The following is a 23,550-nucleotide window of genomic DNA, read 5'->3' as shown; positions in this document are numbered from 1 at the left end:
GTGCAGTAATGCAATTACACCACAAGGGGACACTAGAGTATCGCAACTTTTTTAAAAAAAAACTATGCACCATCTTATGTACTTTTTGTTTCTATAAGACAAGAAAAACCCAACAAAACTTCACTTCCACTTAAAAACATCCTTTATTAAAAGTTTTGAACACAAACCTGTGTCATCATCAGTAACAACCTGCCCTCTAGCTATGGAGAAAAACGACTGTAGTGTTTCACACACAACGGTACCCGCTGTAAAAAGTGTCTGAACCTCAGCTTCCTTTGTCGGTTAATGATTTCAAAAAGATAGTGATTAGATTTTCTGAGTCACAATAATCCCAACGAGGACGTAAACAAAATCCTACCGAGAAAATTTACTTTAGATCAATGTTTCAATCGATCCAAACCACCAAAATTTTTAATTACATTATATATTTCCCATATACAGCCCTTTGAACAGGTATGTACAAGAAATAACACCGAAAATTTGTAAAGGATGTGACAGCAGAATTAGCAGCCCAGTGTTACGAGACAGGAATGATATATATGGAGGGCGATTTAACCTATATTTCATAACAAGGAATTACATTAAATCTAAGTTAAAGGAGATATCGTTCAAAAAATGTCATCCTTCATCCGTTGGAATGCAGCAACATCATAATGGACATAAAGGGAAACGCGTCTCAAAAACGAACAGTAAACAGTACTGAAGAACGGATTAAAAACTGCATAATTAATGTAAAGAGAGACGACACGGGGATATGTAAAACCAGAAATGGCACCGTTCACCATGTTTGTGCATGAAGGAAGTTAGGAGATAAATATCACATAATAAACTCAACTTGAAGTAATTTATTTCAAACCGTTTCCCCTCTTCCTCGAAACAACCGTTAATCTCACAGCTAGCTTAGTAAGCCCAGCAGAGTTAGCTTACTTAGCATAGTTACTTTAGCTACTTTTCGAGGCAAATTTGACTCGTTCACAGGATTTTAGCTCCAGCATGTGGGGCTCTAAAGAAGTATTCACACTTCTTGAATTATTTCGCATCAGTTGTGAAGCTGAAGAAACTTTGTGCATAGTTTTCCATATGTTTTCACAAATAAAGAGCCGAGCTTAAGGGGAACTATTAGTTGTGCACTACACAAAACAATCCCCCATGTAAGAAACCATGCATAATTTTTCATCCACCTCACAATTATGTTCTGCTTCATGTTGGCTCCTACTGTAAAATCCCAGTAAAATACACAGAATTTTGTGGATTTTCAGAACATTTTCCTGTAACTGGAAAGACTCGGAGCTCAAATCTACAAGGCACATGATGTACAACACTTCCAAAAACCGTGGTGGCGTCTTTTCTTCCTCCATCCATCGCCTTTCTTTCAACTCATCAGATCTGGAAGGGAAACCTAGAAAACCCTCACACTGGGGGGATCTTCATAAGATGGCCGAACTACCTTCGCCAGTCCCTTTTGATGTGAAAGAGCAGTGGCTCAAAGAAGCCAATTTCTTTTCTCCATAATTATAGCTGAAGGTTGCATTTGTTTATTTTACTAAGTAATATTAAGATATTGTCCCTTTGAATCCATTTTGAAGCAAAATCTCCCACTTGTAGGTGACTTGAGGTCACCTACGACCAAAGAGTTGAAACAAACACCCCCTGAAGTAAATGTATATACTTTGGCTAAACGATTAAAGTGCACCGTTTGTACAGAACATCCTTTGGACCCTTCGTTAAATTATTATATATCACACTAAGAATTATAACCAACACATTTCTATTTTCTAGGACCTTTTCTCGTGTTATTTGGAACTGTTTTTCAGAGGTATCCGCCCAGGCAGAGGAGCAGCAGTACGTGCACAGTGAGCAGGTAGAGGCCGAGCAGCAGAGGGGTTCGCTGACGGGAGCAGAACGCCACGCGGAGCATCCGCAGCAAGCTGGGGCCTCCTCTGCGGGTCTGCAAGAGTAAAACACAACGTTAGGATCATGGATGGTTACTGTTACAGCTGTTAAGGTGACGGATGAGCCTAACCCGGGTGACGGCGCCTTCTGGCGGGTCGATAAACACAGCCGTCTCAGAAAGATCCCCTTCGTTTGCAGAGTACCAAGACGCCTGGCTGTGACTGATGGAGACAATAAAAACATCAGGTGATTCATTGCTGGTGCTTTAACTCATCAACTACGGATTTTTTTTTGGGCCAAAATATAATATTGTGAACAATCCAGAAGCACGAGGCAGAAAACTGAGTAATGAAACAGTAATGAGGTTTAAGATAAAAATATTTTAGGTTAAAATGAATAAAACAGTGTGTATGTAAGTTATATTAATGGTAACATGAAGGACAACGCCGCATTTCTGTAAAGTGCTCTATAAATCAATAAATAATTTTCAGGCACTATTTGCTGTTTTTTTCCCTATAAACTGAATTAATATTAACCAAAGCTGTAGTTTAAAGACTCATTTTATTACATCCATACTTATTATCCTTATGATCTTTATATTCTTAATTTTTCATTCAATTTTTATATTATAAATAATTTTTTTAATTTTAAATTTTGCCTCATTTTTTTTTACATAATTTTCCAAAATTTAATTAAAAAATAATAGATTTTCTATTTTATTATCTTACAAGTTTTATTAATTTATTTTATTTTTCAATCATAGCTTCCACAAGGAAATCAAAATATATTTTAAAATTATTGTTATTTTAATTAATTAATTTATTTATTGTTACTACTCCTGCATTTTAATATCTATTTTAGGACTTTATTTTTATTATTTAGATTATTATTAGTTATTAATGGATTATAAAAATCATTTAACATTATATATGATATTTTGTTGTTCATTTTGTTTGTATTGATGAAAAATATGTTTACCATATAATAGTATTTTGTATTATTTTGTTACATTAATTAAATAATATGAGTAAAATTACATTTTTAATTATTTTAATCATTTATTTTACTTTAGATCATTTATTATATCCAGGGTTATTATTATTGCTATAATTTTTTCTAGTTTTTTATTATTTTTTGTAGTTTTGATTTTTAAAGTTCGTACCGTTTGTGGAGATCTTGTGTCGCCATCAGCTGCTCCTCAACCGCCAGCCGCTGCCGAGTCTCTTCTTCTAGTCTGACGTACAGAAAACAAAAATCAGCATCTACTGTGCTATTTCCTGGATGAAGCGTTTGATAAATACCTCTGGTGAAGCTCCAGGAGCTCCGCTTTGGAGGATCGGCTGTCGGTCAGGCTGCTTCGCTCCTGCGGCGCTCCAGGTGGGTTGTCTTCTTCCTCTGTGCCCTGCAGGGATTTAGACATAAATAAACTAAAAAAAACACTTTGCTAAATTACATATTTTCATCTGCTTGCCTGTCTCTGTAGCTGTTCTCGTTTGAGTTTGGGCTTCTGGAGACGAGCCTCTTCCAACATGGCGGCCAGCTGCCGCAGCTGTTGGTCTTTCTCTGAGAGGGTGGCGAGCGTCTGCTGCTTCAGCTGCTCCGCCTGAGCCTGTAAGTCCATCCGCTCCAGCCTGAAAGTCCCAAAAAAAAAAAAAAAGTTGATTTCACCACTTAAATTTAACAATGCAGAAAGATCTACAACGGCGTGTTAAAAGAAAATAATAAAAATACAAAGAGTAAATTTCCACCCAAAAACTCAGAAATTTCCTTGTTTTGTCTAGAATATTTGACCAGATTAAAAATTTTAGATTTTTTTTTCTAGCAATTTTGTAATATTTTGACTTTATTCTCGCAATTTCATTTTCTCACATGGCCTTAGTTGTTAGATGTAAAAAAAAAAAAGGCTGAATATGTAAAATAAAATAAAAAATCAGCAGAATTTGCCAATTTTTTTTAATCCAACCAATAGTCATAATAATCGGTCAGTAAAATAATTGTTAGCTACACTAGATGCTAATAACAAAGCAAAGCGGCGATAAAATTCTCCTCGTATAAAGTGAAAGAAACTTTCAGCTTAATTTCAGAAATTTTCTATAAAAAACGAATTAAATTTTAAGATTTGTTTTGTAGAAAATTTCTCAGATGAATCTCAAAATGTCCAAGTGTTTTGGGGGAAGTGTACTCCTTTTTCTATTTGGTGGAGAAGTGGAACCTGAGGGATTCTGTTTCCTGCTCGCTTCTCTCCGCCGCGCTCTCCAGCCGCGTCACAGCCTCCAGTATTTCCTCGTTCTTCTTCTTCTCCTCTAAAAGCTCCTGGCTGACTTTAATCAGTTCGCCAGCTCCCAGCCGAGCCAGGTCCGACTTCTGCTTCTTCAGCTCGGCCATCTGCGTGTTCAGCTGCTCCAGCTGCACATAAAGAGAACAGAGCAGAAACGATTAATCGTGATTAACCAATTACTGAAATAATTGTCAACTAATTTGGTAATCGATTAATCGTTATCTGGAGTATACAAACTCAAAAAAGGCCATTTGCTGAAAGACCAATAGAGGCAGAGAAGTAATTATGCCAAAACTGTAAAAAAAAAAATATATATATATATATATATATATTACACTTAAAATATGTTAAAAATACATTTTTATGCAAATTTATTCTCCCCAGAACTTCAAATTTGGTAAAAAAAAAAAAAACTTTAAAAAAATCTCATATTAAAATACCTTTTATTGTCCAATCAATCAGCATTGATCTTAAGTAGAAAAGGTTGAGCTTTTCAATTGTTGATGTTAGAAGTATTTCCAGACGCATATTTTGCTTTTATTAGAAGTTTTAGTTTATTTCTAATATATAAAAAATATTTGGGGCTACACTAAGAAAACATATAAAATAAAATTGAGAAAGTCAAAATAATGCGATAATAAAGTCGGAATAATATGAGAATCCAGAATATTGCCAGAAAAAAAGTCAAAATAATATAAGAGTAAAGTTAAATTTTAACAATAAAGTTACAATATTATGAGAATAAAGTCAAAATAATGACAATAAAGACGTAGTACGAGAAAAAAAGTCGTATGTGAATAAAGTCCAAATATTATAAGAAGTTGTAATAACATGAGAATAAACAATGTTTTGGGATAAAGTTCTTGTAACTAGACATTTTTTTTATCTTAGTGTGGCATTAGTACTCCATTGTAAAAAAAGAAAAAGGCTGAAGTGGTTAAATAAAAATTTGGACAGAATAGAATTGGAACATTCTGCAATCAGGATAATCAATAAATTAATACAATCATTAGTAGCATCGCTAAAACAGAGCGAAGGAAAGTGTTGATAAAATGCTCATATCATGAAGCGAAGCAGCATATTTCAGCTCACCAGTCTCTCCCTGTCGTTCTGCAGGGCCTGCAGGGCATTCTTCAGGCCCCACACCTCTCCAGCCGACCCTCCAGTGCTGCTCTGTGCCGCCCTGCTCCTCTCCTCCGGCTCCCTGACCTTCTGCGCCGCCTCCTCTCTGGCCTGCTGCAGCGCCTCCATGGCGTAGGTGAGCTGCTGGTTCTGCTGCCTCAGCTGCTTGGTGGTGTCCGTCTCCTCCAGCAGCCGCTGCTCTACGATCAGCAGGTCGCGGGCCAGCTCCGCCACCCTCTCCTGGGCGCTCTCCGACTCGGTGCGCATCACACCGCCCTCCCAGCGCAGCTCGGCCAACTCTCTGCTCTCGGCGGCGAGCCGCTCCTCCAGAGCCTCGGCTCGGCCATGCTCCGCCTGCAGCTGCTCCCTCAGCTTCTCCACCTCTGCTCCAGGCGCGTCCATCACCTGTGAGGCTCGACTAAGAGTCTCCATCTCCACTTTCTGCGTCTCTTCTGTGGTTTTGCTCCTTAGCTGAGCCTCCAGCTCCTCACGCTCCCGCTGTAAGGTCGAGATGTGCTCCCTGTGAGCTGCCAGAAGCTGTTTGTGTTGGGAGTCTTTCATGCTTAACACTTGGGTGAGTTCGTCTCGATATCCGTGGAGCTGAGCCGACAGCTTGGCCTGTTCGGCGTGCATGTCGTCTCTCTGGACCAGCAGAAAGCGAAGCTCCTCTTTCAGGCTGTTGTTCTCCGCTGCCGCCTCCTGGATCAGACCGTCCTTCTCCATCATCACCTGCAAGACGACGCACGGGGCAAAACAGGTTCCACCTTTAATTGACTTGTGATTAGGTCTGACGCAATAAAAATCTATAAATCAGTTAATCACATGATAAATTAAAACAAGCTCAATAATTTCCATTTGAATGATTTAATATTTTTTCTCTCTTTTTCTGGATGATAGAAGTCTTCAGTTTGGTGTTTTGGTCTCAACTGGTCAATTCATTTTATTTCAGTTGTTTTGTTTATTTATTTTGGATATTTAAAATGTCTTCCAGTTCCAGTGTTAAATGTTCTTTACAAATTTATCAGTATATGACTTGAAAATGATCTCAAAACAACAATAATAAAATATCATTTACTGCAATAATTAATTAATTTATCATCCAGCAAATTGTTTTAGCGTAACAGACCTACATACAATTATCGATTAATGGTTTATTAGATCAAAGTGATTTCTAATTGATTAATAACATCTGTTAGATCTTCTTTTAGTGTTGTAGTTTGGCAGCCATCCAGCAGAGGGCGCCGCTGGTCATCCTTACAGGCAGCCAGTTGATACAGAAACAAAGATGGCGGATCCATACCAGAACGGGAAAAAGAAATGGTTCAAACTGAGTCTGGTGTGCGATGGAAAATGAACTTTATGAGGTTTTGTTTGGAAATATTTAAATTCAACAAGCTCTTTAAGGTTCACCTTAACAACGGAGCAACTCCAACTTCTCAAATGAAAATTACTGATGTGCCACAAAGGTGAGATAACACAGAAAATTATAACGTGATGGGGAAAAAAAGCATCGTCTCCATAAGCAAGATTGATTTTACTTGGCGAAATTAGGGCCTCTGTAGTAAATTTCCACCAAAAAAAACATAGAAATTTTGAGATAAATTTTAGAAACTTCTGCGTTTTGACTAGAAATTCAGAAATGTCAAAGTTATATTTCCTAGAAAAATCTTTTTTTTTTGTCAAATATGTCTACTAATATCTGGATGATTCATCCTTGCTCCACGTCTTTGAGGTTAGAAAGTCTCCTTACCATCTTCAATAACTCAGATTAAGTATATTTAAATTTAACTGAAACTTTATCTCCTTTAACAGATTCATCTGGAAAGCTTTCGTCACTAAGTGCTGTGAAGATCAAGCTTTTCACTCCTGCACTCAGGTTACCTGCAGGTGTTTCTCCTCCAGCTGTTTGTACATGCTGAGCACTCGGTCTCTGTCGTCCTGCAGGGATCCCATCGCCTTGGTGAAAGAGTCCAGTCTGCCTTTCCGGTTGCTGCTCTCCTCCTGTGCTTCCCGTAGTTTTCCTTCCAGATCCCTCACTTCTCCTCTTCTCTGCTCCAGCTCCCTTTCGGCATCTTGTGCCCGGCTCTCAGCCTCTCTCCGCGCCTCCTCTGCTGCCTTTTGGAGGAAATAAAGGGCAGAAACAAAATATTTGAAAAGAGTTTTAATAATTTTTTTGCTCCTTAGGTTTCTATAGTTCAGAGTGATGTCAGCACCCAGGGCGGCCATCTTTAGACTTTGAATTCAGGTCAACTCTAAGAAAAAGTATTAGAGCGAGGCTATGTTTAAAAAAAAATAAAAAATTAAGTCAGAGTATAAAGTAATACAAGAATAAATCCTTGATATTACTAGAATATAGAAGAATAAAGTATTTTTTTGAAAACTCCAATTTGAATAAAGAAAATAAAAAATTAAATGCAGAATGTTGAGAATCTTGTGAAGTTATGCTTTGGTATTGGCATCAAATTATTTTCAGTAGCACGACTTTGTAACGATCAAATGATCACATTAGATCTCAAAATCTAGAAGCTTTCCTCTATAAAAGGACGTTTTTCCTCTTAATTTTAAGTAATTTTTCTGGTAAAATTGTGTATTTATTCTGCTAATATTATCACTATATTCATGTAATTTAACAGAAATTATTGTAGCCTCTATGGTTGAAACGATTCATCTTATTAATCAATTAATTGTTAGAGTGTACAGACCATTTGCTAAAAAAAAAAAAAAAAAAAATACATACAATTGTCAACAGATTTATCCATAATTAAAATAATTGTTAGATGCACCCCGAGACAACTTGTCTTAATATTTGTCGTACAACTCTCAGAAAGGATAATTGAAATAAAAGCCATTTAAAAAATATATATTCTGTCATTTGTAATTTCTTTTTTGGAAAAGAAACCGAAAAACAGATTAAAACTATAAATCTGGACTAGGATGAAATTAATCCCAGAGAGGAATTTATGAGAGAATGCATCTGTAGGTCCCAGTCCGTACCAGTTGATGGCAGTAATGCTACCTGTAGTTGTTTGCTAGAAGAAGAAAGTATTTGTTTACCTGTGCGACAGCTAGCTCCTTCTCCCCCAGCAGCTCCACCTCCCTCCTCTCCTTCTCGTGTAGCTCCGTCTGTAAACTCTCCGTCAGAACCTTGGAGGAACGCAGGTCCGTCTCAAGCTGCTCCACGTTCAGACACAGACGCCTCTCCTCGGCCTCCCTCGCCCTCAGCTCGGTTCTGGCCCGCTCCACTTCGCCCGTCTGTCTGCCGACTGCCTCCTCCAGAGCCCGGACCCTCTGACCAAGACTCTCCAGCGTGTTTTTGAGGACGCCAACTTCGTTCTGAGCAGATACTAACTCGGATGAAGTTTCCTCCAGCTTCGATCTTTCCTGATCAAGAACCGTTTGGTGCTCCATGACTTTCTTTTGCTCTTCTTCCAATCTCAGCTGCCAGTCTTTCTCTGCTCTCTGTAACCTAAAACGACAAATATTTTTAGTTCATGGCTGAAATTTAATGCTGTACTGTCAGAAACAAAAATTAAGACAATACATAGTTCTCCTGTGATGTCACTTTTCTGGGAACTTTGTAGCTGACAGCCATCTTGGTAGCATCAACAGATATTGATGCAATCAGAAATGTAATATTTAAATGTAGCAAAACATATTTAAAAGATATACCTGTTTACAGACTGCTCCAACTCCTCCTTCAGCGCAGTCTCTTTCTGAAGCTGATCTGCGAGCTCCTTGGCACGTGTTTCAGCCTCACGGACTTCAGCCTCCTTCCCCTGCAGAGCGCTGTTGAAACGCGTCTCCCACTGCCGGGCTTCATCCAGAACTCTGTCCCTGTCGTCTTGCAGGGAGGACATGCTGTGAGAGAAGGCGGCTAACCTGGCTAGAGTCTCGTCCAGACGGGCTTGGGTCTCCTGGGCTCGCCTCTCTGCTGTCTCTGCCACCTCTCTGGCTTCCATAGCAGCTTCCTCCTCCTTCTCCCGCTCACTGTAGGCCTCCTCCAGTCTGAGCTCTGTCTCCTTCAGCTCAGCTCCCAGCCTGAATCTCACAGAGTCCAGAGTCTGCTCCGCCTCAGCCTTCAGCGCAGCCTCTTTCTGCTGGTAGCTTTGCTCAATGGCCATTCTTGCAGAGACTGCATCACTTACTTCTTTCCGCGCTTCCGCTAGTTCGGTTTTACAACTCTCCATCTCTGTTTCAGACCTCTTGAGATCTTCTAACGTTTTGGCGGACTCCATCTTTGACTGCTCCAGCCTGCCTCGGAGCTCCTCCTGGCTTAGCTGCAGGGCTTTGACTTCACGTCCAAGTTCACTGATCTTCTCCTGATATTGGATGGAGTCCCTCTGAAGCTGCCGCACTTCCAGTTGCTTTTCCCTCAGTAGCTCCTCCAGCTGCTTTGCTCGGCTTTGGCTGCCTTCTTTGACCCTCTGGGCAGACCTCAGCTGCTGCTCCAGTTCCCTCTGCTTTCCAGACTCTGCCTCGGCTTCGGCTCTCTCTCGCCGGGCCTGCCTCACATCCTCCTCCAGCCTGGCGGATCGGTCTCTCTCACTCTGGACCTCAGCTTCCAGTCTCTCTACCTCTCGCTGTGTCTCAGCGAGTTGCTCACGGTTGTCTGCTGCTTCTTGCTGGTAGGTGGCTATGCTCCCGTTGAGCTGGGCCAATTGGTTCATCAGACGCTCCTCCAGGTTGTCTTTTTCGGTTTCAAGACTCTCAAGGAGTTCTTTGAGCTGAGCTTCTCTCTTTGAAGCGTCTTCAATCAGGTGTTTTTCTCTCTCGTTGCTCTGTTGAAGGTTCTTCTCCAGACGGTTCTCGTTATTTTTGCTCTCCTGCAGCTCTTGCTCAAGAGATGCTAGTTCAGCTTCTCGTTTTTGCCAGAGTTCCTTCTCTGCATTCAGAATCTCAACCTCCCTCAGTTTATCTTCCAGTAAAGCTTGAGCCTTCTCCTTTTCTTCTGCAACCGCAAGATCATCTTGTGGCTCTGCTGCAGTCAAGATGGCTTCTGATTGCGTTGCAGTGATGACTTCCTCTACAACAGGCGCAGAGCTGAGTTGATTTGCCTCCATGTCAGCGAGTTTTCCATTCACCTCTTCAACTTGCTGCCTTAGACCATCTCTTTCCGTTGCTGCAGCTTCCAGTTCAGCTTGCAGAGCTCTCATCTCCTCCTGAAGGTGCTCTGCTTCAGCTTTGATGAAGGAATCATCTTGTTTTGAAGTTTCCTGCCTCTCTCGGAGTCTCTCGTTCTCCTCCTCCAGCTCCATTATCTTTTGCTGTTTTGTCTTTGCAAACTTCCTCATTTTGTCCTTCACTGTGTCCACCTCCTTCTGCGCCTCCTCTGCTCGTCTCTCGCTCTCCTGCCTTGCAGTCTCGTGAGCTCTCGCTTTAGCTGCCAGCTCCTGTCTTTCTTGCCGGGCGGCTTCCAGGACCTTCCTCACACGCTCCGCCTCGTCACTCACATTCTCATAAGACTTGAGCAGAGTCTCGTACTCCTCCTTCATCCCTTGGACCTTCTCCTCCCACTCCTTACACACCCTTGCCGCCTCTTCCTTTGCCAAGTCCACCTCCTTCTTACAAGCGTCCTTCTCATTGATTATTCCCTCCATTACGAGCTTCAGACTCTCACACGACGACCCCAGACTTTGGTTCTCCACTAAGGTCCGATCAACCTCCTCGATAAGTTTTGCTCTTTCGCCTCTTAGACTCTCAAGCTCTTCTTCTGTTGAATCGATCTTCTGCTGCAGCTCGGCAACCATCTTCTCGGCCGAAGTGAGCTTCTCCTTTAGGGTCTTGTTCTCTTTGAGGGCCTCTTTGCGAGACACCAGAGCAGCTTGAAGCTTTCGCTGAAGCTGCTGGAGTTTTGCCTCACTGTCTTCTTCTTGCTTTTGTGGAAGGTCAGTCTGCAGCTTGTGCATTTTCTCTTGCTCTGCCTTCAGTTCCTCCTGTAAAGAGCTTATCAGTTGATCTTTCTCAGACACAGAGTCTTGCATTGAGTGTATGAGGGAGTTCTGCTCACTCAGCTGCTGGCTGAGCTCCGATATCTCGCGGTTCTTGTTGTCTAGGAACTGCTTGAAGTCTTCCACTTCAGCTTGAAGAGTTTTCATGGAGGCTTCTGCAGTAGCTTTTGATGTGGTTTCTATCTCTACCTTTAGGGTTTCCGTATAAGCTTCAGCTTGAAGATACTTTTCTCGAAGTTCATTCATCTCCTCATAGAGAGCATCAATTTGCTTTTCCTTCTCTCTCAGTCCTTCCAGGTCTTTACCCAGTTCAAGTATCTCAGACTCCTTAAGCAACAGGCTGCTGTGAGTTTCCTGTAGTTGCTTCTCCAGCTCAGTGTTCACTTGCCGACAATTTTGGATCTCGTCTTGAAGAACTTTAAGAGATTCCTCCAGTTGTGTAGATGCAACAGGAGACGGCTCCAGAGGATGCTGATCAAGATCGCTTGCCTGTGGTTTCAATGAATCTGTTTCAGATGCAGCAAAGTCCACCCAATCCTCTTGAGCCCAGCTGTTTACTGCAGACACCTGCGCCGGTTCTGGTTGTGGATTTTCATCAGAGGTCACTTTTTCCTCCAGCTCTCTAAGCTTGTCGAGAAGACCTTCCATTTCGCTGCTCTGCACGTCAAATCGCTCGGTTAGCTCGTTGAAATCATCTTTCAGCTGCTTCATCTGTTCGCGATGGTGCCTGTCTTTCTCTTTGGCTTTGCGTATGGTTTCCTTGCGGGATTCTTGGGCTTCCTGAAACTTCTTCTGGAGCGTTTCACACTCCGCTTCAAGAGAAGCGACTTGAGACTGCAAGATGCCCGTTTCAGAGGTGGCTTCAAGCTGTTCTTCGCTCAGCTTTCTGTTCAGAGCAACTGTCTCTGCAAGAACTTGATCCTGATGGTCAAGTCTCTGCTTAAGAGCCTCCACCTCTTCCTCTTTGTATCTTAAAGAGTCTTCTAGCTTCATGATCTTGTCCTCCAAGTCCTGAATCTCAGGTCTTTGAGGGAGCTTTTCAGAAGTTTCTTCTGTCTCATCTTTCTCCTTCCATCGTTCTGCTTCCTTCTCAAACTCGCTGACTTTCTTCATGAGCTCCTTGCGCTGAACCAGAGCAGCTTGCAACTTCTTCTTTGTGTTTGCCAGTTGCATTTCCAAAGCTTCCTTCTCGTTCCTCAAGGTAACCACTTCTTCGTCATCATTAGATGCTTGCTGTTGATCATCTCTGACCTTCTCCAGCTCTTCCATCTGCTCCTTGAGTTTACTCACTTCCCCTTTCATCTCAAACTTCTCTTCTTCTGCTTGAAGGAGCCTGGCGGACATGCTGTCGTTAAGCTCCGTCACCTCCTTTTCTTTCTGGGTGAGAAGAAGCTGCAGCTCTTGAATCTCAGAGTCCTTCTCTGATAGAGATTCATTGTGGAGATCTGAAGTCTGAGAGTGCTCCAACAGGCTATTTTCCATTTCATGAAGCTTCTTTTGCAGCTCGGAGGAGAGAAGCTCTCCGTCCTCCAGCTGAGCGCTCAGCGTCCTCGCCTCACCTTCCTGCTCAGAGAGAGTTTGCTGCGTTGTTTCCAAATCTGCCTGCAAAGCCTCAATCTTCTCCTCCTTGGTTTTATTTTCAATCTTTAAAATCTCCAATTCTTCCAGAAGTTGCATTTCAACACTCTGTTTCTCCACAATTTTGCTGTTTTCTAGCTCCTGGGACAACCTGAGTGTTTCAGCCTCAACTTCCTCTTTGGCGACGGTGAGAGACTGTGCTTCCTCTTCTAGGATCTTGATTCTCTCCTGTGATGCTGCAGCTGCGTCTTTAAGCCCCTGCAGCTCTGCCAGAAGCTCACCGTACCTCTTCTGCAGCTCCTCGGCTAAAGTCTGAGCAAAGAGATTGACGTTTTCGTCGGTGGAGGAGGAACTCTGTTGGGTCAGGTGGACTTGGACCACGGATGACGGCTGGGAGGATTCCTGCTCCATGCTTGTTGCCACCCAGGACTGACCAACATCCTGCGGGACGGAGGGCCACTCCTGAGCGCCGTCTTGATTCATGGCTTCCAGGAGCGTCCAGCTGCTGTGGGCCACCTCCGAATCAGTGCTGGTGACCATCTCATCTGAGGAGGTTCCCTTTGATTCTTCAGGAGACTCGGACTGGAGTCCGATGAGCTCCGGGCTGCTTTCACTATCAGCAGGGATGGAGAGGACGGAGGTGTCTTCTGCAACTAAGGTGGTTTCTTCATCTTGTGTGTCTTCCACGGAATCAGCAGGAGCTGCGGTAGCATCTTGATCCGGACTTTGGTTTATTTCAGCATCTCCTGAGGTTTGTTTTGTAGCAACTATGATGGATTCTCGTAAGGCAACTAGCTCATTGTCTTTTTCTACAAGCTGCTGCTCCAGCGCCAAAATATGTTCTGCAGAAGTTAAAAATAAAAAAATACATATTTTTGACTAACTCCACATTATGATAGTGTGATCGAGGCATTTAAATGTAATGTTCAAACTTAATGTGACTGAAATTACAGAATAAATTATGATAATCATCTTAAATAGCCTCAAATTATTGCAAAGAAATATAACAAAATCCCATTTTTGTTAGGCTTGCATTGTATTGATGTTAAGCAGAAGTGGCTTAGCTTCTCACATGTTTATCTTTTATGTAAAAAAGGAACCGATTTGCTCAATTGTATTTTTTATGCATTTCTAATACCAATTATTAAGCTCAAGTGGTTAAATAAAAAATATGCAGAATAATCGATGACTAAAATAATTAGTTACGACATTCATACCCTAGATCAGGGGTGCTCAAAGTCGGTCCTCGAGGGCCGGCATCCTGCACGTTTCAGTTTTCTCCCTGGTGGTACCAACAACCTTCTCAACATGTCAATGTTCTTCTTAGGCCTCTAAGGAGCCATCATTTGATCCAGGTGCGTTAAACCAGGGAGAGAACTAAAACATGCAGGATGCCGGCCCTCAAGGACCGACTTTGGACACCCCTGCCCTAGATTGTAAACTTAAAATAAATGTCAAGACTTTTTGTCCTTTGTGTACCATATAGACAAAAATTAATTTACCTTTATCAGGTTGGGATGAATCCAGAGATGTTTCAGTGTCAGACATCTAAGAAAAAAAAGAAAAGAGGATATGATGTTTTACTAAATCTAGATAAAATAGTTTAATATTTAAAAATAAAAGTCCTCCAAATAAAAACAAAACGCAGTTATGTAGTTTATGTTTTGAAATATTCTCCCAGTTTAAATCTGAATTAGCAGCATGGCTCATGAGTCTGTAGTTCAAGGTGAAGGTCGGCTCAGTGGAGAGGGGATTAAATATTCTTCCTCCCTCTGAGATGAAGCATACAGACAGCAGACAGACACCGTCCCGCCTGGCCTGCATTAGACAGGTGCAGATCACCTGTCCAGACTAAAGCTGTGACCCGGAACAGGGAGGACAGAACCCGTCCGTCTCCTCTGACCTCCAAGGAAAAGGTGACTTTGCAAACTGCACTTAGTTTAGTAAGGGCGCCCAAAGCCAGTCGAGATAGATCATCTTGCAACTTTTAGACGTTTGTACGGCAGCTGAATGAGACACAAATTCAACTTTTTCGTGGCAGTCCGAACGGTCCAATTCCGATCTTTTCACCCACCAAAAAAATCTGATTTTGCCACTTCCAAGTGTGCAACTGAATCAGATATGATTATTATAAGGTGTCAGCAGCTTTACTGGTCATGTTGCATTTCATCCGACTTTTACGTCGTGGATATGAGACATGCATCATAATTTTGCACCAGAAGAAGCCAGACAAGGTAAAAGTCAAAAAATATAATTTTCCATTTTCAGGTGGTGTGATTTGATTTTGTGCCAAACAATCCAAAACCTTTGAAAAAGTGTTTCCCTCCTCGCCTGTGAAGGGTGCTGCACCAAGAACCACTGAAGTAAACATGAAGAAGACACTGAATGCAACTTCCTTCTTGACGAAATGTAAACAAAAATGGAGTGGCATCAGATTTTAGCAGCTGTAGGAGTTTTCTTTTTGTCTCAGGTCAAAGACCAGAAGCCATTTCTCTTTCTAGAGCTGAACCCTCACGCTTGTTTTGGTGGTATCTACCCAGAATGCCTTGTGCTGTAGTCCGCTTCCTGCTTTTGGAGCGTTTTCCAGTCCGCTTGGCGTTTCAACCGCATCAGAATTCACTTTAACCAAACCGAGACAGAGGTTTGTAGGTGGACCAGAGTTTGCGTTTTTGGTCCGATTACACATTCACACCTCAGACTAAACAGAACCTCAGAATCTAACCCTGCTTACCTTTAATTAGTCTTACTGGATTTTATTTAGGAGTATCAGACTAAAGGCGGAAAATTTTATTGTACGCAACACAGTAAATTTTTTTTTATGTAGAAAAAAAGATGGGTAATTATGGTTAAATGGAAAAAAAATGTGAATAACTTCAATAAAGACTCTTGTAGTCTGAAAAATGTTTTCAAATAAAACACGAATGAACACAAAAGGCAATAAAACAAACTGAAGTAGAAAATCAAGATGGACTGACTTCTACGATCTGCTGCTCCAGCTGTCGTATCTTGACATCGGCCTCCTCTTGTTCTGCTGTTTTTATGTGAAGTTGTTCTGGAAATCAGACGTGGAAACTGATCAAAACCAGAACCACGAGCTTAACCCACGACAGCAGCAGAACCCTTACCCTGCAGGGCCTCCATGTTCTGGGTGAGCTGGGCGTACTGTTCACTCAGTTCTCCGCATTCGTCCTTCAGCCTGATCAGCTGCGTTTCCACGGACCGCACCGAGTCCAGGAGCAGAGTGGGGTCAGCGGGGTCGCCCTCCGGCATCGTTTCAGGAGCGAGGGAGCGAAGGTGGCTCCAGATCTCAGTCAGTAGCTCCTCCTTCTTCTTCACGCCTTCTTGCTCTTCCCTGAGGTTCACCAGCTCTTTCTGCAAGTCATCGACCTCTGACCTCTCTTGTTCCATGGTTTCCTCCCTGGCTGATTCTGCTTCTCTGATTTCGCTTTGAAGCCGTGTGATTTCCGCCCTGTCCCTCTCTGAGGCGTCTTGGTGCGCTTGGGCAGCCGCTAGCTGTGCCTCTTTCATCAGAATTAGCTCCGCCTCCAACCTGGAGGCCTCCATCTTCTCTTTCTCCAGCTGCTGCTGGCTGATGAGCGCCGCCTCCCTCAGGGTGGAGAGCTCCGCGTTGCCCTGGCGGACCTGCTCGGCCCATTCCTGCCTCAGCCGGACGGCCTCAGTTAGCTCCTGCTCCATCTTCCGGAACTGAGCCGTCAAAATCTGGAAGAAAAAACAAACAAATAAATAAAAATCATTTTTGTTTGTGTTTTTTGCAAAAAGAACCTCTAGACCAGGGGTGTCAAAATCATTTGGGAATATTTTAAAAAAGGGCTGGTTGTGTCAGAAAGTACTGATAAAACCCATTAAACCGTTAAAATATGAATAAATAGCTGTGATTGGATTTTGTGGGGTATTTTGTAATCACAATCACAGATTTCATGGAGCCAATTTATAAATATTTGTAAAGAATTTTTATATTTGCGATAATGTATGATGTTAAATGTGATTTTATTACTCGACGTGTCGACCATGGACTATAACGGCAGCAGTCAATTAAACCAACTGACCAATTCAGAGAAAACTGCAATAAAATCAGAATAATTGTGGGGATCTGTTCATTTTGTGGATTTGTTAAAAACTAGAGGGACTTATTGCTGTAATTTGGAGTCTAAAGGGCCACATAAAAAGCTACGGTGGGCCAGAATTGGCCCCCGGTCCTTAAGTTTGACACATATGCTCTAAAATGTGAACCTAAACTAGGGGTGTTAAAAGTATGGCCTGGGGGCCATTTGTGGCCATTAAATAAATTTTTTGTGGCCCTCAACTCAAAATCAATAGATTTGCTTATTGAGCTTGTTATTTTTAATCAGGGTAAAATTATTATTGTTAATCTAATTCTCATACAAAGTATTCGTCTTTCAGCCTGGATGAACATTCAGAAACTTTTACTGCTGCACCAAATTTGTTTTATTTAATTTATTAAACTCAAGTGGATAAGCAAGTTTTCTGAACATAAGTGACCCAAATTCTGTTCTGACAACTTAGAATAAAATTGTTAACCGAACCTAAAAACATTTGACAAATTGGTGGCTTTTATGTAATACGGCAAATGTCCAAAATGAAAAATAAAATAAGAATTACAGAAAAAATTGGGTAATTTACTTTCTTTAGTTTTTTTCTGGCTCATGAATACTTTTGAATAAAATAGTTAGGAAACAGTAGCTATCAGGGCTGCAGTTATTCGAGATCTCTACCTGTTTCTGTTGGTCAGCGCTGCTCACTTCCTGCTGCAGCATTTCCAGCTCTTGGGAGCGAGAGAACAAAGCCTCTTCGAGCTCAACGCAGCGCTGCTGAGCCGCCTGGAGCGCCTGGGAGATCAGAAATACAAGCTTTAAGATTTAGATGCATCACAACTTCGATTTAAAATGAAGCTAAAACAAGGACTTAACCAGAATATGGGGAATATAGTACATGTTTAACCAACCATTTCTCTCATTTCTGAGGAAAATCTGCATGAAAAACTTCATCCTAGCTCTTGACAACCTTAGGAGTGCAGGATTTGTGTAGAGATTAGCTGGGTTTGCTACCTGTTGCAGCTCTGTGCCGTCCTGTGTGCCGACCTTCAGCAGCTCCTCTTCATGTCTCTGAATCTGCTCCTGAAAACGGACATCCTTCTCAGCGATGACAACCTGCAGCACCCGCAGCTGCAAAACAAACAAACCAATCCAAGTTAAATTAATTAAACACTAGCTACAAATCATCAGCCGAGTTAGTTTGAGTAACTAGGGTCACCTGCTCGGCGTGGGCAGCCTCCTTCTCCTGAAGCAGCAGCTCGGTGGCGAGGAGTCGCTCCTTCAGCTGCCGGCTGCTGGCCTCCTCCTCGCTCAGCTTGGCCCGCAGATCCTGAAGCTCCTCCTCGGCCGCCGCCGCGCCGGCAGAGCAGAAAGAACCATCTGGCGTCTGCAGAAGACGAAACGCGTTGATGGAGAAGATTAATGTACAAGAGAGAAATTAATTTAGGGGTTTGTGTTAGAGCTGGGCAATAAGTCACATTTTTGTGGGTTGTAGATTATTTTTGCACCAGTGTTTAGGGCAGCCATCTTGTTTGACGAGGATGTTTTACAGTTTTCGAATTATTTCAGTTTGAATTGGTTCAGGCTAAGATTGATTTTTTAAATTACGAGCATAAAGTCACAATATTTCAAGGAAGCAGTCATACGACAATAGAGTCAAATTAATATATTAAAGTCAAAGTTTTCGGAGAATGAAGTAATAATTTTATGAGAACTCCTTTAAAAGTAACAAAAAATTAAAATAAGAAATGTTGAGTATCTTGTGAAGTTATACTTTGGTATCAGTTTTATGGACGGTACTTAATATTTCACATAAGTACTTCATAAGTACTTACTTTTTAAACACATTAACATCAGATTTTTATCAGTAGCAAAACTTTGAAACAAAGAACTAGAAGAGCTGAACTCTATTGAAGCAGTTTTTTTATAAAAACGACTTTCTCATAATTTTAAGGTTTATTTTCATCTTTATTCTGCTAATGTTATGACTATACGCTCATAATTAAACTAAAATTCTTGTAGCCTGACTCTCATACTCAGTCATCCAACTCACAAAAGGAATGATCATGATGAAAGCCACTTTTTAAAAATATTGTCTAATATTTGTAATTTCTGTTTTTGAAAAAAAGAGGGCAAAAACAGATTAAAATAGGAAATGCCCCAGCTGTAGCTTGTAGGTAAACTCTTGGACTCACCGCTGATTCTGCTTGTCCTTTCAGCTCCGTTATCTGCTTGTTGAGCGACGCCATCTTGGCTTTCGCCTGCAGTTTGAGTTTGGTGAAACGAGCTTCCGCCTCTTCTTTCTCGTTCTGCAGAAACCAGGAGAAACATTTACTCCAACTTTAAACAAGCTAGCAGAAAAACAAGGAACCCTGTGAGGTTATCTACCTTGAGCTGAGCATCTTTCTTGGTCAGCTCGGTCTCCTGCTGCAGCAGCTGAGCGTCTTTGTCTCGAATTAGCTCCTTCAGCTGGACCACCAGCTGCTCCAGGTGGGCCAGCCTCTCCATGGCGTCCTCGGGAACCTCGGCGTCCACCGCAGTATGGCCCTCTGCAGCGGGAAGCTGAGGCTCCAGCACGCCCTTTAAACACAGATAATTACACCAAGAGTAAGACAAAAAGCATAACTTAAAAGTGCAAACTTTATTAATTCCTTTTCGCAAACAATTATGTGATTTCTGAAGGAAACTGGTTTTTTTGGGGGGGGTATCAGAGTAAAGGGGGCAACTTATAGATTCAAACTGGGATTTAGAAAATTTTATACCATGAAGGTAATTAAAGAAGCACAGAAGCATGACTTACAAGTGGACATTTATGGTATCGTTTATCATTTATGATGAAAACTTTTAACAAAAACACTGCTGGAAATGTTATTTTTACTATTTTATCCACTGTTTATCCAACAATCAATATCAATACATTTGAAAAATACAATTAATTGTAGTTATTGTGTGAAGATCAGTGAATTCTCACTTTTTTAAGTAGATTGTTTCCTGAAGAAAAGCAGTATTTCCGTTTGTGGTGTTTATAATTAAAATAAAGTGTTATAATTGTATATTTATGAATCAATATGCTATGTTACTAATGTCATATTAAGTGTGTGCAGCTGTCTTAGTAATAAATGTTATTTTATGATGTAGCTAATGGGAATCCAAATAAATAAACAAGTTATAGTTAAAGATGTAATAAATAGTTCTTCATTAATTTTATCATTAGCACAATAATACAACAAAATATTGTGATAAAATTCTAAATCCATGAATAAAAAGTAATAAAGCAGATAAAAAAATAAAATTAAAAGGGCAAATTGCAGGAAGACAAACATGTAAGAAGCAGCTCTGCGTGTTTTAAAAAAATATTTCTTATAAAATCCCATTAAAACATATTTAACTTCGCCATAATGTAATAAAATATGAACTGAATGACCTGAATGTGCAGAGCTGATAACATTAAATTACACATTTAGAAGCTCAAATAACAGCCGATTATGATATTCTTAATTTTTATTTTTTAAATTGGGTGAATTGAAGTCACCTGTCCATCTGCGCCCTCCTCTCCAGAAAGCTCCTGGAGGACGTTGGCCAGACGGCTTAACATAAAGTCGGGACTGTGAAGGGACAAAAGCAATAGAAAACATTTAAAGGCTTCCTTGTCTTTTTTACTGCAAACATCTTTTATTAAACGTAAATCAACTCTGCAGTGTTCCTGAATGCAGGAAGCCCATCTGCACCAGATATCCTGAGAAACTGGTCCTATGAAGCTGAATAAACATAGTTCAAGGCGTATTTATTTATTTTGCAAGAACAAGTAGATGGAAGAAGTAAACCAGTTTCACTTAGCTATGAAGGTTCAAAGAACAAAACACTGTTAGAGGCTGCAGATGCCTTACATTCAAGCCAAGTGTAACAGGATTTATCTCTACTTTTACTGTTTTATGGAGTGCTTTTATTACGTTTTTTTGTCTTACTGTTATTATTAGTGCATGTTTTGCTGTTACACAAAACTTTGGTGCGGCTCATGTTTTGAAAGTGCTTCATAAATAAATTTAAACATTCCATAATTTAAAAAAGTGTATCCTACACATTCCCTGGATTGTTTTTATATATTTTATTCCTTTTTATTTTGTCACATTGGTGGAACAATAAAAAATACTTCTATGATTTTCTATGTTACTCAGAAAAATAACGAACATTTAATAAAAATTTAGTTATATACCTTACAGCAATTCATATTCATGGAAAATGTAGGGGGAAAAAAACTTAATTTGTATGAGGTTTACTCTTCAACTTTTATCATTCTGTTGTGGAAATTCTGTGCAGAAATCGCTAAAGCTAGCCTTTTTTTATTAGATTTATATTAAGAAAATCAACAAAAAGAGCTTATTTGTCCTTTCTGAAGGTTTATGAGACAAATTCTTCAAAAATAACACGTCATTTATCTTGTTAGTCAAGATGAATTTTAATGCCTTTATAGTGTTATGGCTCTTTAAAGGTGACGTGTAAAGAAATTAGAGCTTCTTTTGTACTTGATAGAGGCGGACATAAATAAAAGATATGGAGAGTCCGCCCACCATGGGATAAATAAACAAGTCGGGAGCAGCTGAATTTCACTTTAAATTCAAAGGGCTACACATTAGCAGAGATTCCCTTATCCCCGTTTTCCGGACTAGAGCGAAAGGAGCCGAACGCTTTCCGAAGCTCCTGGACGTTCCACTACGGCTGCGTCGATCTTTTAGTGGAGAAAAGATTCTTGCTAGCTAAACGCGCAAACTGACGGCGAACTTCCAGAGCTTCAATGGCAGCCATTTTTAAATAATGCTATAAAATGGAGACGGAGGAACAATTCGGTGGAAGCTGAGCGTTTAAACTGACTGTTTCCCACGGAGCAGTGAGTTAGCTGGGGCTACTTGGCGAGCTAACGCTGCTAAAGGTAAATAAGGGCAGCCTCTCCTGAGCTTCACTGACTTTCTCTTTTTTTCCGCCTGACAGCTGCGCACCTCAGTCGGTGGCGTCCATTTTTGAAATAAAAATCAGCTTTAACCCACCTGTGCGGATGCTCTCAGGTAAATCCGTTTGGTTTTAATTTTTCTTTATTTCCTCGGATGGATTTTAGAGCCACATCACCAAACACTCCCGGAAACAGAACTTTCTCTGCTCTGATTGGACAGCTGGGATCTGTAAGAGACAGTTGAGAAATTTAAAGGCGTACACACCTCTTTTCTCCTCGGGGAGTGTCTGACTAAATTGACCAACTCAAACACGACTAATAATGACAATTTAACTGAACTTACACAGTTTGTAATTATGGCAAGACATGACCAAAGAGTCAAACTGATTGTGAATCACGGGAAGCAGTTGGGGAGGAGTCTGCTCCTCTTGGCCCGCTACACTACGCTGTTTGGGGAGTATTGTGGGCTTTTTGTTCAGGGGATAGTGGCGGCTGTGAAGTGGACCAGCCTGTTTGCAAGGACCACAGCATCGGTTTTTGACTTCATCTACCAGCATCTGCACTGGAGGAAGAGGACAACCGTCAGCACCAAGGAGATCTGCTTGGACCGATGAAACTGTAATAGTTGAATATTTGTGCATACGATTACATATTTGATGTTTTCAGTCATTCACCTACCTGCTGATATGACTACTTCAGGAGTGTCACAGGGCAACGCCAACTCTCAAAAAAACAAAAACAAAACACACACACACATATATATAAATATATACACAAGAAAGAGAATTTAATAACCTTGTAACATTTTTTGTAAACACTTTATACTGTACTGTAATTAACTTTTTAAAATAAGTTTTGTTTTTATTTTGACATCTAATTTCATGTGACAGCTACTATTAATTTAGTTTAATAATATTTTATCCATAAGGGAAATCTAATGTCTTAACTGGTATCTTCAAAGTTGTTGTGGATGGCGATGCTGTTTGGCAGAAAGGATTTCCAGCAGCAGTCAATCATCCAATGAATCTGAAGAGGCCTCTGACTGAAGACTGTTTGACATGCTGACATTTCAATATCTGGGCTGCAGAGATAATATTCCACAGCAACATGTCCTGGATGACGGCATCAGTTGTTGTCAAACCCGACTAATCCACCTCATTTCAGAAGGATGTTGGAGTAGGGTTTACAATAGACTTTATGATAAATAGGAGAGACGGTTTGAACTTCCTCTTTCTCTCTTTCTGTTTTTTGGTCCATGAAATCTTTTCAACTCTTTGTTGTAATTCAGGTTTTATCTGAGCTTTTGAGATGCCAACCAGCTGCTACCTGTTTTTTAAAAAAACGATAAATTGTTGCCACAGTTACGCATAACGTCCAAAAGTAAAAAGAAATCCTTCCAGCTGCACAGTATCTACAAGAAGAAGGAATAATTGTTCAACACGTCAGCAAATTAAAAAAGAACAAATGCGAAGGGAATAAATTGTAACAGAGATGCTCCAACATCCTTTTAGAAAAACAAACTGGTGAAAACAAGCATTTCATTGTTTTTAGAAACTACTTCCACTTGACAGGTGCACTATTTTCTCCTAGCGACACTGAGACCAGATGGTTTCCTGTGGTTCCTGAACTCTCAGTGTGCTGTATTGAAATAAGCATCTTCACTAATCGCCTGTAATCTCATTTACCTTTGGAACGAAACACAATTAAAGCTGC

The 23,550-nt window shown here is 40.9% G+C and overlaps 1 protein-coding gene across 1 annotated transcript; it reads right to left on the bottom strand.

The window, feature by feature from the left end:
• Positions 1-124: 124 nt before the first annotated feature.
• golgb1 (golgin B1) lies at positions 125-22,039 on the bottom strand. Its single transcript, XM_032589802.1, has 20 exons — positions 21,935-22,039; positions 20,425-20,497; positions 19,281-19,472; positions 19,088-19,201; positions 18,112-18,279; positions 17,907-18,023; positions 17,574-17,687; positions 15,945-16,539; positions 15,795-15,871; positions 14,322-14,367; positions 8,963-13,661; positions 8,348-8,759; positions 7,175-7,408; positions 5,264-6,022; positions 4,106-4,299; positions 3,365-3,524; positions 3,195-3,295; positions 3,056-3,127; positions 2,024-2,114; positions 125-1,948 (listed from the first exon to the last, which is right to left on the bottom strand). Exons 2-20 carry the CDS (start codon positions 20,485-20,487, stop codon positions 1,811-1,813), a joined length of 8,346 nt encoding a protein of 2,781 aa, XP_032445693.1. The 5' UTR covers positions 20,488-20,497; positions 21,935-22,039; the 3' UTR covers positions 125-1,810.
• Positions 22,040-23,550: the final 1,511 nt, after the last annotated feature.

The sequence above is a fragment of the Xiphophorus hellerii genome, chromosome 17 (assembly GCF_003331165.1).
Source record: "Xiphophorus hellerii strain 12219 chromosome 17, Xiphophorus_hellerii-4.1, whole genome shotgun sequence".
Taxonomy (NCBI): domain Eukaryota; kingdom Metazoa; phylum Chordata; class Actinopteri; order Cyprinodontiformes; family Poeciliidae; genus Xiphophorus; species Xiphophorus hellerii.
The sequence above is the reverse complement of the archived record's forward strand: the minus strand, read 5'-3'. Positions and strand labels throughout refer to the sequence as shown.

Bases quoted from the DNA above. Each gene is read 5' to 3' on its own strand.
- golgb1 (XM_032589802.1), bottom strand. From the start codon at position 20,487: ATGTTAAGCCGTCTGGCCAACGTCCTCCAGGAGCTTTCTGGAGAGGAG. The intron at 13,662-14,321 runs GTAAATTAATTT...TAACTTCTGCAG, and splicing joins TTCATCCCAACCTGATAAAG to AACATATTTTGGCGCTGGAG. The intron at 7,409-8,347 runs GTAAACAAATAC...TTCCTCCAAAAG, and splicing joins AGGAGCTAGCTGTCGCACAG to GCAGCAGAGGAGGCGCGGAG.